The 16,952-nt window shown below is 35.3% G+C and overlaps 1 protein-coding gene across 5 annotated transcripts in view; it reads left to right on the top strand.

Moving 5' to 3' along the window:
- Nucleotides 1-16,952, top strand: part of CNTN6 (contactin 6) — a 295,621-nt gene that overhangs the window by 184,473 nt on the left and 94,196 nt on the right. For all 5 annotated transcript variants that reach the window (XM_014731452.3, XM_070238578.1, XM_023620065.2 and 2 more), the window contains 2 exons: nt 1,203-1,406; nt 3,645-3,747. In XM_014731452.3, the coding sequence (XP_014586938.2) occupies nt 1,203-1,406; nt 3,645-3,747 (307 nt within the window). The remainder of the gene's footprint in view (nt 1-1,202; nt 1,407-3,644; nt 3,748-16,952) is intronic.

The raw sequence follows: 16,952 nt of genomic DNA, 5'->3' as shown, positions 1-16,952 counted from the left end.
AAAGCAGTACTAATAGTCAAAACAATATAGGTGAATATCAAAAATATGTTCAACAAAAGAAATCAGATACAAAACAGTACAATTCTGTTTGATTTCATTTTTATGAAATCCAAATACTGGCAGAAATAATCTATGATGATAGAAATCGCGTAGTGGTTACATTGGGAGAGACTAACCAGAAAGGGACATAAAATTTCTGAGGAAATAGAAATGTTCCATGTGTTTTAGGGGGTATGTGGTTACATAGCTTTTATAATTGTTACAACTAATTGAACAGAACACTTAAGATCTGTACATTTTATAGTATGTTCATTATATCTCAATTATGTGTATCTATACATTCATATTCATGTTTATCTATGAGATTTCTAGAGATTGATTGATGTTCAGAAAAACTGATGTGTTCTCTTTTATCTTCAAGTTTTTGTTTGTGCTCTGCTCTCTGAGCCATGTTTGTCTGCTCATCTGTTGTTTGGATAGCTCTCATTCATCCTTCTAGTTTCAACATGGAATTATTCTTCTCAGAAGACTTTTCTGACTACAGATCATTCTGGACTCTTTCTCTGGGCTCTTCATGATGCCTCTGTCAAAGCACATATCATCCCACATTGTGATTATCCACCCTAGTGGTAATTAGTGGTAACTGGTGCAAGCTGTATGAGGCATAGATTTTGCTTGGTTGTATTCTAAGCCTGAAAACAGTCACAGAATAGGTGCTCATAAATCATGTAATGATTGAATAAATGAAATCCAAGACTGATGGTAGAGTTATTGAACTTACATCTTCAAGTTAAAACTTTTAACAAGTGCCCCTAAGTGTGTTTAATGAAAGCATCCTTCTGACTGTACATTGAGAAACATTGCTTTAACATATTACTGGAGAAATTCAGTGTGCACTTTGAGCCTGTAATATTTTATATATCTTATAGCTTTCCTTACTAAGTTTATCTGCTTATTCTCTTGACATCTCATCATCACATTCTTAATCGCACAAAGCCAGTAATGGGCAGGGTGACCATATAATTTATCATCAAATTTGGTATATATTTGAATATAAGGAATATTACAATTACATCAGGACTACAGGCATAAAGTGGACAAACAGGGCACAATTTTATTCTAATTATAGAGAAGTAGGGCAAAGAAGTTTCAGATAAGAATGAATACAGTAAGGATAGTACTTATTTTTTTCTGTTTTCCAGATTTATCTTATGCATGGACCTTCAATGATAACCCCTTATATGTCCAAGAGGACAACAGGCGGTTTGTGTCACAAGAGACAGGAAATTTGTATATTGCCAAAGTGGAGCCATCAGATGTGGGCAACTACACTTGCTTCATAACAAACAAGGAAGCCCAGAAAAGCGTTCAAGGACCACCCACTCCATTAGTGCAGCGCACTGATGGTAAGACGATGAGTCATCTTGGGAATATATTTGTTCCTGGCTCTTGAAGTCTGGGGAGATCTGTAGAGCTTTCCACTTCCCTCTGTGTCAATGGAGCCACATTATCTATGAATTGAGGTTCAACTCACAAATATGGAGAAAATCAGGTATTATCAGAAATATAATAGAAAATTCTACAATTCACCCACATGGTACAGTATACATGATTCTGCGTATACTGTGCCATCTCTTCTCTGGCGTTGGAGAAGATCATCTTTGCTTTGCCTAAGGAGTATTTTGTTTGAAAAGGTGTTCATTTGGGAGAGTAGGCCTGTGTGTGCACGTGTGGGTGCTGCCAAACTTCTTAACTGAATTAATGTGTTTTCAATGAACACAAGATGCCTCTTTCTTTTCCATAATTATTTTTTTCATTCACCCTTTATTTACCTGGCTGGAAAAAGGGGGAAAAAACTCACTTTGAAGGAAAGCAAAGCAAGCCAACATTAATTATGAGCATTCCAAAGAGGAATGAAACACAAGATTCATGCTAATTACATTCTTCCAGGGAACACAATTCAGATTGGGCTCTGACGAGTTTTGTAGCTTAGTCAAGTCATAGCTGGTACCACAATTAGAGAGCTAGAAAATCTAAGAAAGTCATCGAAGTAGAAAAATTCTCTAGGTGGTTTTTTAATTAAATATTCACAGTGGGAAATGTGAAATGCATCTGTTGATGCATTTTATGATCAGACTCTGGAATGGAAATTTGATACCTCATAGAGTGTTTCTCCTCTTTGGGAAGTTTAAGAAAAGCAAGAATATAATGCTAATAATTTCAAACAGAATTATGGAACTAGCTCTATACAGGGTGTTCTTATGACAGAGCTTTTATAATCACTAACCGTCCAAATATATTTGCATGGTCTTAATTCAAAATTCAGCAACCACTAGATTTATTTATAAGTCCAATTTCTTCTCTTTAGTGAGCAATTTGTTCAGGACTGGAAAAGCTCTTAGCCAATAATATGTAGAGAGATTCTACCACATTTTTCCATTTTTTTCTGTCTATTCTTAGTTTCACGTCTCTCCTTCCTAATTTCTTCATTCTTCCATCCCCTCTATTCCCTTTGAAACACTTAAGGTAAAAATAGACCAGAAGCATTATATATAAGATTTTAAAAAATTGAACCTCTTCTAAAAGTAGTCAGTCAAGAAGACACATCAGGTGTCAAGAAAATAGAAAATAGAAAACTTGCTTATTTAGTTGAGTGAAGTAGTGCTCTCTACCTCCTCAACCATAATCTCTTTGAATGTTTGGAATGATCAAGGTCTTAAAAATGAGGCATTTTTATTTTATATATATATTTTGTAAATTTCATCTTCTGTGCAATTATACTGGCCACCAATAAACCATTTATTTTAGGAATATACTATTCTGGTGTTTAGTATATAAGTAACAAATGATCAAAAATTTTAAAGAACCTCAATTTGTCATTGACTAAATTAATTAAGTTAATGGGCTAGCCTAGAGATATATTTCTGTTTATTACAACTGCTCTGGTAAATAGCATATTTACAACACATTAGACTACTGTCTTATTTGTGTCTTAGCCTATATCCACAATTCCTTATTGGAAATTTTAAAATGACAAAAACAGAAATGTTTTTTCTAAGTGTGTAGCAAACGCATTTAGCAGTAAAACCTTGAGGAACTGATGTAAGAATATTTATGACTTTATTTATCCCAGCTAGTGTGATCACTTCATAGGTTTTGTTGCAGAAATACTCATACTTTGGATTAAGAGGTGCTGCATTAGAGCTCTCACACTGTCAACTGAAAAATTCCTTATTCTTGAACAGGTCTGGCCACATGAGTTCCACGAAGTGGTGACAGATCTGGATATCTCTAGAGAAGGAACTACCTCGATAACTCAGAAGTATTCAAGAATCTAGGTGTATTCAATTCTTAATCAGAAAAATTAATTCTTCTGAAGATTCTGGTGTGGAATAAGGGAAATTTGGGATTCTTCTATTCTGATAATTTGATATATCTTAGATATTTCTTTTTTAGGGGTGAGGGGAATGAACTAATTCCTTAAATAGCATCATGAAGTTTTCTCGCCCTCTGTCACTCATTAAAGTATAGAAAAATATTGCTAATAGAAAGACAAAATAATCAGATTTTGGTTAATGAAGCATTTGCTTCATAGAAAACTTCTATTCTCCAGAAATGCTGCCAGTCCTTTTGCTATTTAACAGGTGTGATGGGGGAATATGAACCAAAGATTGAAGTGCGTTTTCCTGAAACTATACAAGCTGCAAAGGGTTCATCGGTAAAACTGGAATGCTTTGCCCTTGGAAAGTAAGATATTCTTTTTCTGGGTTGTTCTAAATTAAAAAATTGTTTTTTTGTTGTTCAAATATTGCTCTAAGATAAAGTACCAAATAGATTTCAAATGCTAGGAATAAATGGAACTTTCTGATTGGAATTTAAACAAACATGCCTAATACTCAGGAAATGATTGGGGCTGCAATTCTCCCCTAAATGTGCTGATATCTCCTCATTGGAGCATAATGAGACTCATTTAAGCAGGACATTGCAAAAGAACAATTGCACTTGTATAAGATGGTGGGCAAGTCACTAAACCTTTGACATGTACTTCATTCCATCTCGTCCTACATCCAGAAATATATTGCCTGGAGTGTCTCCTTGCTTCATAATCAGCAATTCTTGTAAATGAAAAACCTGCACTGCTAGTTCCCCAAATAAGACTAATTAAAGGCCATTGTGTAGAGTGGATAATTAGAATTGAGCCAAACCTGTCCTGGTAGTGGAGGCATTTTGTTTTACTCAGATAAGTGTTTATCAGTGACAGGTTTGGAATGTTTTTAAGCCAGTTAAACATCTGTATTTTTGCGTAGACTATCCAGACATCTCTTTTCCTTTTGGTGATATTCAAACCTCATTTTTATGCCTCTAAATACCAGTACCCAAATAACAAAGAGAGAGATATATAGATAGGTAGATAGATAGATAGGTAGGTAGGTAGATAGATAGATAGACAGATAGATAGATAGATAATAGAAAGATAGACTAGATCTACCATTTGTAAACATTAGTGCACGTATAAATTCCTAGGGACATGGTTAAATCGAGATTCTGTAGGTCTGGGGTGAGGTCTGGTTTCTCTGTTTCTAACAAGCTCCCAGGTAATCATGATTCTTCCTGTCTGTAGAACATACTTTGAATCATAAGAGACTTGAATCTCACTATCTGCTTTGAGGGCTTACTTCTAAATCCAGACCTGTTCCTAACATAGTCATCACAGTTAGAAATAGTGACTTAGATTCCAAACTACGGAAAACATCCTTAAAATTCTCCATCTTGTTATTAAGTAAATATACCAAGGAATCCAAATAATGCTGGTTACTAATTCTCTTAGGTTCCTTCCTATATACGATATGTTGTAGATCTCAGGTTGTTTATTTTTCCTTTTTAAGTCACAATATTTTCATACAGTACTGGTCCCATTTGTTAATTATTGATCGATTAAATTATTCTAAAGAAAGTGACAAACAGGAACTTTATGTCACGGTTTTTATTTGTTTGCCTGCCTTTTAAGATATATTAATTCTCACATTTTCAAGCTCTCTAAGAAATTTAAGTTTACAAAAAGACATAAAATTTTTTCAGCAAAATACTTTGAGAATTAGATGATTTATTTAAAAAGAAGACCAATGAAAGACAGCATCTATCATATTTGGCATCAGGAAACATGAATTCTTGTAATTTAAAAAGTCACTCATGTAATAACTTTGAAAATTACTCAGGCTAGTTCTCCAGAACTTCACATAAATAAATTTCATTTGTTAAGCATTTATAATTAAAAATTTATATGAGATATATATATATATAATCTTTATAATTGTGCAGGGTACATCGTATTTTTATTATATATGAGAAAACTGAGGCTCGGATTGGATAAGTAACCTGTTTGATTTCATGCCTCCGTTAAGAAGGCGAGGGCAATTCAAACCTAGTCCCACCTGATTTTAAGCTCTGACCTTAGAAACTTTTAAGTGAGGGGTTAAAATAACCACTCTTGAAGTCAGTGGAGGTGGATTCACTTCCTAATTTTCTCCAGTGTGGTCTGACCATTAGCAAACAAGCTTCTTAAACTCTGTGAATTTCCATCTTCTCATGGAAGAAGTTATAGTGATACCTGCCTTTCATGTTTGTTTTGAAGATTAGAGTGGATAACAGGTTTGAAAAACATTTAGCTGTAGGCTTGGCATTTAGGCAGGAAATGTTCATTGAATTATTCTGAACCCAAAGTGCAGATTCCATTCTCTTTTTGTATAACCAGTGTTTGAGTTAGTGGGGACGGCCAAATTAGAAAAAGTCATCCCCGAGTCTAAATTCTCCAATCTCCACAGCCCATTTCTTTTCTCTTGGCCTCCATACTGATGACAGTATAAGACAGAAAGCAGCAAACAGGGTCAGTTCTGGAGCAGAAAAGAGGAGCAGACAAGGAGAAAAATTTGTTGATCAATTTAGGCTCTGAATTGCTCACAGACCAGATGTCTTAATCATTTATTTCAACATTTTATTTCTAAAAAATTCAAACCTACAGAAACATTGAGAGAATAATATCTGGACAATCATGTCAATCATATACCCTTCACCTGAACCGACCAACTATAAATCTTTGCTACATTCCCTTCTCTCTCTCTCTCTCTCTCTCTGCCCCTCTCCACATAGATACACACACACACACACACACACACACACACACACACACACCATGCGTTAAAACAGATGGGTATGGGCCAGCCCTGGTGGCCTGATGTTAAGTTCAGCACATTCTGCTTCCTCAGCCTAGGTTCGGTTCCCAGGTGTGGACCTACACCACTCGTCTGTCGGTGGACATTCTATTGCGGAGGCTCACATACAAAAAGAGAAAGATTGGCAACAGGTGTTAGCTCAAGGCAAATCTTCCTCAGCTAAAAAAACAAACAATAGATGGGTGATAAGTAATAACTTAGCCTGCATGTTAGGGGGCATATTTATGCCAACCATAATATTGCCAAATATCCCTTTCCAGCCCAGTTTGCTAGGGGTAGAAGAAAGGAAAAAGGCAGAGTGAGGAAATTTCGACCATCCGATTAGAGTTGACCGTTTGACTTCACTATTTTGATTTGGTCATGGGTACAGGCTGTAAGAATTCATTGGAAGTATACAGAGGAAGTGGATTAACAATCCTAACAGGACAAGTGAAGCCTTAGAATATATGAGGTAAATTGTTGAGCATTCTTAAATGGAGAATTTAGAAATAAGTAAAACTCTCATTTTTCATTAAACTCATGGTGATGGAAACAATCGGTTCATTAAAAACTGACAACCATAAAACTACATATAGTAAAATTTATCTTAAAAATGTGTAGGGGTACCTAAACTTCTTCATAAAATTTGGATTAGCAATATTTGACCCAGGAAAATTCGAGTTGGAAAAATAATAGTATAAAAAACCCTCTCGAAATGGCAGATCTGATGTGTATGTACAAAAAAAGTGATTAATAAATTATACGTTCATTGTTAAGTTTATACGTAAGAGAACTGTTGCACACGAAATAAAATTAAAGCAGAATGGGAAAATGATGAGAATTACTTAACTTCACTTCATAGAAAATTGTCAAGGGAATAATTGGTTTAAGGGGTTATATTCACAACATTTTATCTGACAAAATTAATCAATGTTGAGATTATGTTTCGTAAGTTATTAATATGAAATTGAAATTCCTTGGGGTTAAAATGGAAAGTCCAAAGCATCCACTGGGCCGAAGTGATAGTGTTAAAATGCCATGTATAAGAAACATATATTTTGTGTCACTAGAATGTAGACACATTTCCTATTTCTTCAAATGAGCAAAATGTCTGTGAAAATGCTTTGTATACTTTGGAAAATATTATACAAACATGAGCTACTTGCAAAAAGAGTTTTCATATACACTTACCAATAGCCTCCAGTAAACAAATTGCATTGTAGTGGAAACATTGTAAACATACTGAAAACTTTTAGCTTTTTAGTCCAGTATGAAATTTGACATTACCAAATACTATACTGAATCTTCTAAATTTGCAAAATTAACAAACATAAAAAATAACACACTCCCTAGAAAATTAATTATGTGATAGGCATAATTAACAATCTGAAAATAACAATATCAAACTTCTTGCTTTTTAAATTATAAGTCTATTCTTGTAGGTTTATTGCCAAGTGTTTTTATCAACCTTATTGAATGATAATTATAAATCACGTTCTCTGACGTCTCTTCAGAAATATATTGCTGTGCCTCATTTGAGTTCATTTATTTTTTTCCAAATATGGAGAGTGTTTTGTACAAATCCATTTAAATCTCCTTGTTCACTTTCCAAAGAACTGCGCTGTTTTTAAAGATGTTCAATAAATGCATGAGAAAAGCTCATTGATTCAGGGAGGAATGAGATCGAAGTTCTTTTTCCTCTTAATAATGTTTCTGAACTCTTTTGCTAAACAACTACCAACTACTACTTATGTTATAAACTCTACCTTCATTGAGCCAGGGTTTATTTATTTTGATAAATAAGGGAAAGGGAGGAAGGGAGGAAATCAATAGGTGAATAGGTGGATGGGAGGGAGAAAAGAGAAAAAAATAGATGGGTAAATGCCACATCTTATTTCTATTAAGTTTTTCATTTTTAGGGCCTAAGACAGTTGCTGAAATACTGTCATTAAACGTTTGTGGAATGTAACACATACATATTTGTGTAATTAAGAAATATCCTCCTTTATCCGTGGGAATATTCCTTCTCTTGAATGTGTAGACTATGGTCCTATGTATGTTGCTTGGTGTTCTCTGAGCTTCCAAGGTCTATGGTTTGGTAGCTTTCATTAATTTTGGAAAATTCCCAGCCATTAGTACTTCAAATATTTCCTCTGTTCATTTGTCTCTTTGTTCTTCTTCTGGTATTACCATTAGACTAGTTGTTGCACCAAATGTAATTGCCCCCAGTTCTTGGACATTCTGTACTTTTTTGTTTTTTGTTTCCATTGTTTTTCTCTTTTCATTTTAGTTGGGAAGTTTCTGATGATATTTCTTCTAGCTCACTTATTCTTTCCTCAACCACGTTCACTCCACTGGTGAGCCCGTAAAGGCATTCTGATTTGTACTACAAGGTTTTTATTTCTAGTGCTTCCTTTCTTAGAAATTCCTGGCGCTGGCCCGGTGGCGCAGCAGTTAAGTTTGCACGTTCTGCTTCTTGGAGGCCCAGGGTTCTCCGGTTTGGATCCCAGGTGCAGGCATGGCATCGCTTAGCAAAAAGCCATGCTGTGGTAGGCATCCCAAGGTGTAAAGTAGAGGAAGATGGGCATGGATGTTATCTCCGGGCCAGTCTTCCTCAGCAAAAACAGGAGGATTGGCAGTAGTTAGCTCAGGGCTAATCTGCCTCAAAAAAAAAAAAAAAAAGAAATTCCTTTTTCTGTGCTTTCATTAATTATTTGTTCCTGTATGTTGTCTACTTTTTCCACTAGCCCTTAGCATATTAATCATAGCAATTTTAAATTCCCAGTATGATAATACATGCCCTGTATTTTTTTGTTGAAACTTAGACATGATGTATCAGGTAAAAGAAATAGATAACTAGATTTTAGCATGAGGTTTTATGTTTATCTGGCTAGGAGTTAAGGCTGTGTTTACTGTTTGCTGTGACTGTGGTGTCAGAGGCTAAAATTTTCTCTATTGTCTTTGTTTTTGTCTCCCCTGTAGTCTTTGGGCCTCCCTAGAGACTCTGTCTGAATTAGAGTCTGAGGTCTGCAGTTCTTTCAGCTGTAATCCCCTGGTATTATACAGGAGCCCTATTGATGATATGAAAGTCCTTATTTGCTAATTCTATCAGCTCTATAATTTATGGATCTGTTTCAATTGACTGCTCTTTCTCCTAGTGATAATTCTCATTCTTATGCTTTTTAGGTTATCTAGTAATTTTAAATTGAATTGTAGACACAATAAATGTTATGCTGTTGAACACTGGATCATGGTGTACTTATTTAAAGCATTGGGTTTTATTGATAGGAGTTAAGTTACTGTGAATCTGCTTGGTCTTTCTGTGGCTTATTATTAAGTTTCCTTAGAGTAGATATTAAGTGGACTTCAGTCTAAGGCTTGTTTACTACTAAGATGCATCCTCTTACTGAATGCCCCAAATGTTCACTAGATCTCTCTTGTCTAGCTTGCTGGAACTCTAATGTCTTCCAACCCCGTGTGAGCTCTGAAAGCTGTTCTTCGCCCAGCCTCAGGTGACACTCTTATGCGGATTTCTGGAGCACTTTCTCTTTGTAGTCCCATCCTCTCTGATGCTTGGGTCCGCAATCCCAGCCACTTCAGTTTTCTGTGTCTCCTCAACCCAGTGCCATAAACAGTCGTGTCCTATTTATGTTCTCCTTCCCTATTCTCTGATCTGGAAAGCGTGTGTAGACAGAAAACCAGGGATACCAAAGGCTTACTTCATGTATGTGCTCTCCTTCAGGGATCACAGCTTTGTGCTGCTCGTTGTTACATTTCTGGGATCAAGTTTGTTTCCCACATATTTGTACAGTTTCTAATTGTTTCCAGCAGGAGAATAAATGCAATCTCAGTTGCTCCAGCATGGCTAGAAGCCAGGTATTGTTTTTAATACTAATTTTGAAGGCAAATACAATGAAGTTTAGAAAAATTGAGTGACTTGATCAACATAAGTTGCAAATGTGGAATTCAAATCTCAAACTCATTAATTCTAACTTCAAAACTCCTGCTTATAGCCATTTGATATTTACATCAAATTATCTTTTTTAATATATGAATTAATTCCCCACATACAGATGCAGTTATCCCTCAATTCTGTAAGTGTTTTCCTAGAAAATGGCTTGAAAAATTTCAGCAAAATGTTAAAAAGATTTTATCTGGGGAATGGAATTATGGATATATTTCTCATTTAGATTCTCTGTAATTACTAGTATTGCAGCAATAAGTAAGTTTTAATTTTCTATATTAGAAATAAAAAATTTCAAAAGATAACCTTTTTAAAATTCAAGCTGTTTTTTAATGAGAAGAAATAAGTGTTTCCAAAAATCAATCAGGGCCATTGAGTAGCGTACACCCCACTGGTTTGTACGTGATGATGGCAATATCTACCATTTATAAAAATCTAGGCTACATGATCAGGGAGAGCGCAGAGGACATAGTTTTAGTCACAGCAACCAACCTAGGAGGATGCTACAGTCATGCAGTTGGGAAGTATATTGAGTGAGGCCTAGGGAAGGCTGGCTCCAGTGCTATTCGTAGAATCTGACCATCTTAAACCACCGTTGGCTCATGTGAGCACAGAATAATTAAGACACAACTTCAGATACCTGCTTGGACTTTAATTGCTGTGACTTTTGGGATATGTGACTCCCTTTCTATGTTGGGGTTTCAGAGCTGACATGATCGCAGCGTTCAACTCTCAGCTTTGTCTCATTTGTGTAACATGGCAGACTCTTAATTATCTAAGCTGCAAATTAATTGTATTGTGAAGTGCCCTGAGAAACTCGGTGTAAAGGTTCTATGCAAATGCAGTATGATTGACTCATGATCTATGTGTCCTCTTTTGAGAAAATATAGTCCTGTACTCTTAGTGAAGAAATTAAACTGATATCCCTTATAACTCTTCCACTGCTCTTGCAAACAACTGAACACATTTTCCTTGCTTTTTTTTTCTTCTCAATTTGTTAACTCTGCTGTCAGTGCTCCGGAATGTAAATACAATTAGTAGGGGCACTGAATGTTCCTATGTGGTCTGGAGCCTTCACACAGAGGAATATATTTATGGATACATGTGTATCTTATTTTTTTTTTCTAATTTATGAAGGAAAAGATACGCAGCACGGCTATTGTCAAGCAATACATTTGAAGTCTCATGGAGACAATTCTAGATATTTCAGAACTTTCTGAGGACAGAGCAGCGATTTGACGTTTGCCTTTCTTCTTACACATGTGGGCATCACTGCACATATACCACAGAAAGGTTGCTCAGGTCACTCAGGAAAACAAGGGTATTGTTAAACCAAACTAAGTGCATTCAGATTTTTTAGGTCTTTAGCAATTAATTTTTAAAAATCAGAGAAGCGTTTAATAATTTCCTATTTGAATGTCTAATAAGTAGTTTGGCATTTTTCTTTCCTTATTAAATTGAACGGATAGAGAGTAGAATATTTCTTATGCACAATTTGTCCCATTTGCCCCCGAATGTATACTGAAACCTAAGCTTTAGTTTCTTGCTAATCACTTTGCATTTCATCGTAATATTATATGACCTGGTATAAAGTGATTATGGTAAACTCTGTAGAATACCCCACTCTGTGGACCATGCATGCAAATCTGAGAGCTGACAAATCTTCTAGCCAATCTTTGAGAAATTGAAAGACATTAACCCTCCACAAACACATACATACACATGCACTCACCCTAGGACTGAATGATTTATTAGTGGATTCACTAACATTTCAATATTATGTTCTAGAAAGAGTATAGACTTGGGGAATTCAAAGAGATTAGAGTTTAAATCCTAAATTCCGCTGTCAATAGACGGGCAACTATGGTCAGTTATCTTATCTGAATAACAAAGGCAAAAATTCGATAGATGGGGAGGAGAGAGAGAGAGAGAATTGTTGTAAGGATTGAAAATACCGTTAAATTGACCTACTTACCTCCCAGACTTCCTGGCCCATAACAGGCAATCAATAAATAGTAACAGTTTCATTCAACATTGCTGCTTTTGCTGAGGATGTATAAAGGAACACACAGAGGGATGAGAGGAGATCTCTGCAGTATACTTTTGGGCTAACACTATCCTCAAAGACGTGCTCAGAATAATGGACTTACTATTTGAAAATTTTGTGTTTAATCTTTATAAGGATTATTGACTTCCCCTCACTCATCTGGCAAATTGAGCACCAGTGTTTATTCATTCAGCAAATATGCATTGAGTATCTTGTTCGTTCACTCATTAATTTCTCCATTCTTTCATTTATTTAGTCAGTCAGTCAGAAGAAATTCTCCTAGTGACAGACACCAGACTAGGCCCTGGGGAAATAAAGATGATTATATAAAGGGCCTAGGGAGCTTTCAGGCTACTGAAAATAAGATTGATGTAAAAGCACATGATCACACAGTTTTCTTGGGATCTGCTCTTTCCTTGCAAACTTTCAATGAAGGAAGATTCAAGGATACTCACTCTGCAAGCTTCACTGATTATCTTCTCCCTAGGCTGCCCTTTGTTAAATCGAGATCAGTGAGGGTCGCTGTCAATTCCTTTGGTAGAGCTAATTTTAGGCTATTATTTAAGGGTCCTGTGTATCTCTGAGAAATTGGAGATTCTTGCTTCCTTTTCTCTCCTGTCACCAAGACCTTTTTTTATTAATAGACTTTTTTATAACAGTTTTATAACAGAAATATTGAGCAGATAGTACAGCAAAATCCCATATAACCCCCCACACACAGTTTCCCCTATTATTAACATCTTACACTAATATGGTACATTTGTTAATGATTAATGAACCAACATGTATATGCTATTAATTAAGATCCATACTTTATTCGAAGTTCCTTGGTTTTACCTAATGCCTTTTTTTATCCCAAGACTCCATCTAAAGTCCCACATTACATTGACTATTCTCATTTCCTCAGGCTCTTGTTGGCTGTAGCAGTTTCTCAGACTTTCCCTGTTTTTCAATGACTTTGACAATTTTGAGGAGGGGTGGTCAGTTTTATTGTAGGATGGCCCTGTGTTGAAATTCGTCTAATTTTTTTCTCATAATTAGACTGAAGTTATGGGCATTGGAGAAGAAGAACAAAGAGGTAAAGTGCCATTTTCACCATATCATATCAAAGTTACAACTCTATCAAAATGATTTATGACTACTGATGCTGATTTTCATCACCTGGCTGAAGTAATTTTTGTCAGGATTCTCCACTATAAAACTACTCACTTTCCTCCCTTTCCATGCTGTCTCTTTTGAAAGAAGTCACCATGAGTTGTCCACACTTAATGAGTAGGGAGTTATGCTTCACCTCCTTTAAGGTATTGAAACTACGTAATTTATTTGGAATTCTTCTGCATGGAAGATTTGTCACTTCTCCTTCCCTGTTTACTAATTTCTTCAATTATTTATTTATATCAATATTGATTCGTGGATATTTATTTTATACTTTGGGTTATAATCCAATAGTACTTCATTTATTTTGCTTCTCACATTGTTTCAGCTTTTGCTATTGAGAACTCTTTCTGTTGGATCCTGTGCCCTTTGATATACCCCAATCAATGTGTGGGAACTTTTTTGTTGTTTTGGCTTTGTTTGGGAGTTTTTTTGGAGGTTTTTTCCTAGCACTTTTTTTCTTTCTGGCACTATTGTATATTTCCCACCCCAGTGCTAGAATAAGCTATCTCCAAGTAGTCCTGGTTCCTTTCATTGGAGACTGGTATTAAAAACCAACATCTGGATTTTAGCTATATTTGTCACTACTGTGGTGCCATTTATTTGGGCCCTGAAAGATGACAGTGCAAAGAAATGTGTATGTGTACTACTTATGTATACGCACAAATCTATAAACATTTCTATGTATAACTATCTGAATTAAATTAAGCTAAACTTACCAATGTCTCCAACTCTAGTCCATTACAATGTGGATCATTCTGCTCTCCTCCACTGGCTGATCAGTAAATTTTCCTTCCAATAGTAGTGTATCATTTTGCGTTCCCACCAGTAATAACTGAGAGTTCCTGTTGCTTTCAATCCACACTAGCATTTGATACAGCCAGGTTGGTTTGTTTGTTTGTTTCTAGCCATTTTAATAGGTAAAGAGTGGTATCTCTTTGTTTTAATCCACTTTTTAATTTGGATGTTTATTTTCTTATTGTTGAGTTTTAAGAGTTCTGTGTATATTTTGGATCAAGATCCTCTATCAAATATGTGTTTTGGGAAGATTTTCTTCCAGTCTGTGGCTTGTCTTTTCGTTCTCTTAACAGGATCTCTCACAGAGCACAAGTTTTCAATTTTAATGATGTCCAACTTACCAACTTTTTCTTTAGTTGATTTCTATCAGTATTGTATCTAAAAACTCATTGCCAAATCCAAGGCCACTTAGATCTTGTCCTCTATTATCTTCTAGGAGTTTTTTTGTGTTTTACATTTTGGTCTGTGGTCCATTTTGAGTTAATTTTTGTGAAAGATGTAAAGTCTGTGTCTAGACTCACCATATTACATAGAGATTCTGATTGTTCTAGCATTTGTTGAGAAAACAATCTTTTCTCCATTTGATTATCTTTGCTCTTTTGTCAAAGACATGTTAACTATGTTCATGTAGGTCTACCTCTGGATCATATTCTGTTCCTTTGATCTGTGTGGCTATTCTTTTGTCAGTATCATACTATCTTAAGTCCCATTGCTTTAAAGTAAGTCTTGAAGTTGAATAATGTCAGTACTCTAACTTTCTTCTTTTTTTCAGTATTGTCTTGGCTATTCTTTGGTTTAGTTTTCTTTTTCTGCCTTTTCATATATACTTTAGAATCAATTTGTCTATATGCACAAAATAGCTTGCTAGGGTTTGATTAGGATTGCATTGAATCTATTGATCAAGTTGGGAAGAATTGACATACTAACAATATTGAGTCTTCTACTCCATGAATGTGGAATATTTCTCCATTTATTTAGATCTTTTATTGCTTTCATGAGAGTTTTGTAATTTTCCAAATATAGATTCTGTACATATTATGTTACATTTAAACTTAAATATTTCATTTTTTGGTTCTAATGTAAGTGTATTGTATTTTAAATTGTATTTTAATTTTTTAACTCAAATTCCAACTGTTCCTCTCTAGCATAAAGTTAAGTAACTGATTTTGTTATATTAACCTTCTATCTTATGAACTTAGTATAATCTCTTATTAGTTCTGGAATTATTCTTTGTCTATTCTTTCAGATTTTTCTCTTTGTCATCTGTGAACAACGACAATTTTGTTTCTTCCTTCCCACACTATATACCTTTTCTTTCCTTTTTCTTGTATTATTGTCCTAGCTAGATTATCCAACGCAATGTTGAATATGATTAGTGGGAGGAGATTTCTTCACCTTTTTCTCGATCTTAAAGTGAAAACATCCAGTTTCTCACCATTAAGCATGATGTTAGCTCTACATTTTTTGTAGACACTCTTTATCAAGTTGAGAAAGTTCCCCTCTATTCCTAGTTTGCTGCGAGTTTTTATTATGAACGGGTATTTTTTTCCAGATGCTGTTTCTGCACAAATTGATATCATCATGTGATTTTTCTTCTACGTAGTGGATTACATAAATTCATTTGCATAGAATAGTATTTATTCTATCTAATTGTGGTGTGTAAATCTTTTTAAACATTGCTGCATTCAATTTGTTAATATTTGTTGAGGATTTTTCCATCCATGTTAATGAGAGATATCGATCTGTAGTTTTTCTTTCTTGAAACATCTTTATCTCGTTTTGGTATTAAGGTAATACTGGCTTCATGGAATGAATTAGAATTTGTTCCCTCTGCTTCTATTATCTGGAAGAAGTTATAGATAATTATTATCATTTCTTCCTTATGTGTTTAGAGAATTCTTCAGTGAAACTAAGTGGGCCTGGCACTTTCTGTTTTAGAAGATTATTATCAATTACTTTTCTTTAATAGTTATAGGTCTATTTAGACTATCTATTTCTCCTTGTGAGAATTTTGGTAATTTGCATCTTTCAAGGAATTGGTTCATTTTATCTAAGTCATCTTTTTAATGTCAATGGGGTCAGCAGCGATGACCTATTTTTCATTTCTGATATTGGTTATTTGTGTCTTGCCTCTTTTTTGCTTAGTTAGAGATTTATCAATTTTTGATCCTTTCAAAGAATCATCTTTGGGTTTCATTGATTTTTTTCTGTTGGTTTCCTCTTTTCAATTCTAAATACTTTCCAACCGAATTACTCTCACATGAGACGTGGAACACGTGTTCAATGAAGACAGAAGGAGGATGGTTGAAGCCAAGGAATAGACCAATGCCAAAGCCAGTGGTGTGCAGATGGTCACTCACACTCCGTGCATGGAGCAAAAGCAAAGGAGGGGGAGGCACATCTGTAAGACATTATGAGATATTAAACTGCTCTCCACAGAGCAAACATGAGCAGGAGAACCAGAGTTCTAGGTGTGAATTTGAAAAGAGAGCTCCCAGGGCAGGCAAGGAGGCAAGCACTGTAAATTCAAATGATGGCAAGGAGACTAGAAGAGTTCCATTGACCTTTGCTTACCACAAAATAAAATAAAAATGGTCCCGGCCCCATGGCTGAACGTTTAAACTTCTATCTGCTCCACTTTAGTGACCCAGGTTTGTGGGTTTGGATCCTGGGCGCAGACCTACTCCACTCACCAGCCACACTGTGGAGTTTTCCCACATACAAAAATATAGAGGAAGACTGACACAGATGTTAGCTCAGGGCTAATGTTCCTCAAGCA

The sequence above is a fragment of the Equus caballus genome, chromosome 16 (assembly GCF_041296265.1).
Source record: "Equus caballus isolate H_3958 breed thoroughbred chromosome 16, TB-T2T, whole genome shotgun sequence".
NCBI lineage: Eukaryota > Metazoa > Chordata > Mammalia > Perissodactyla > Equidae > Equus > Equus caballus.
This window is presented reverse-complemented; position numbering and strand designations above follow the sequence as displayed.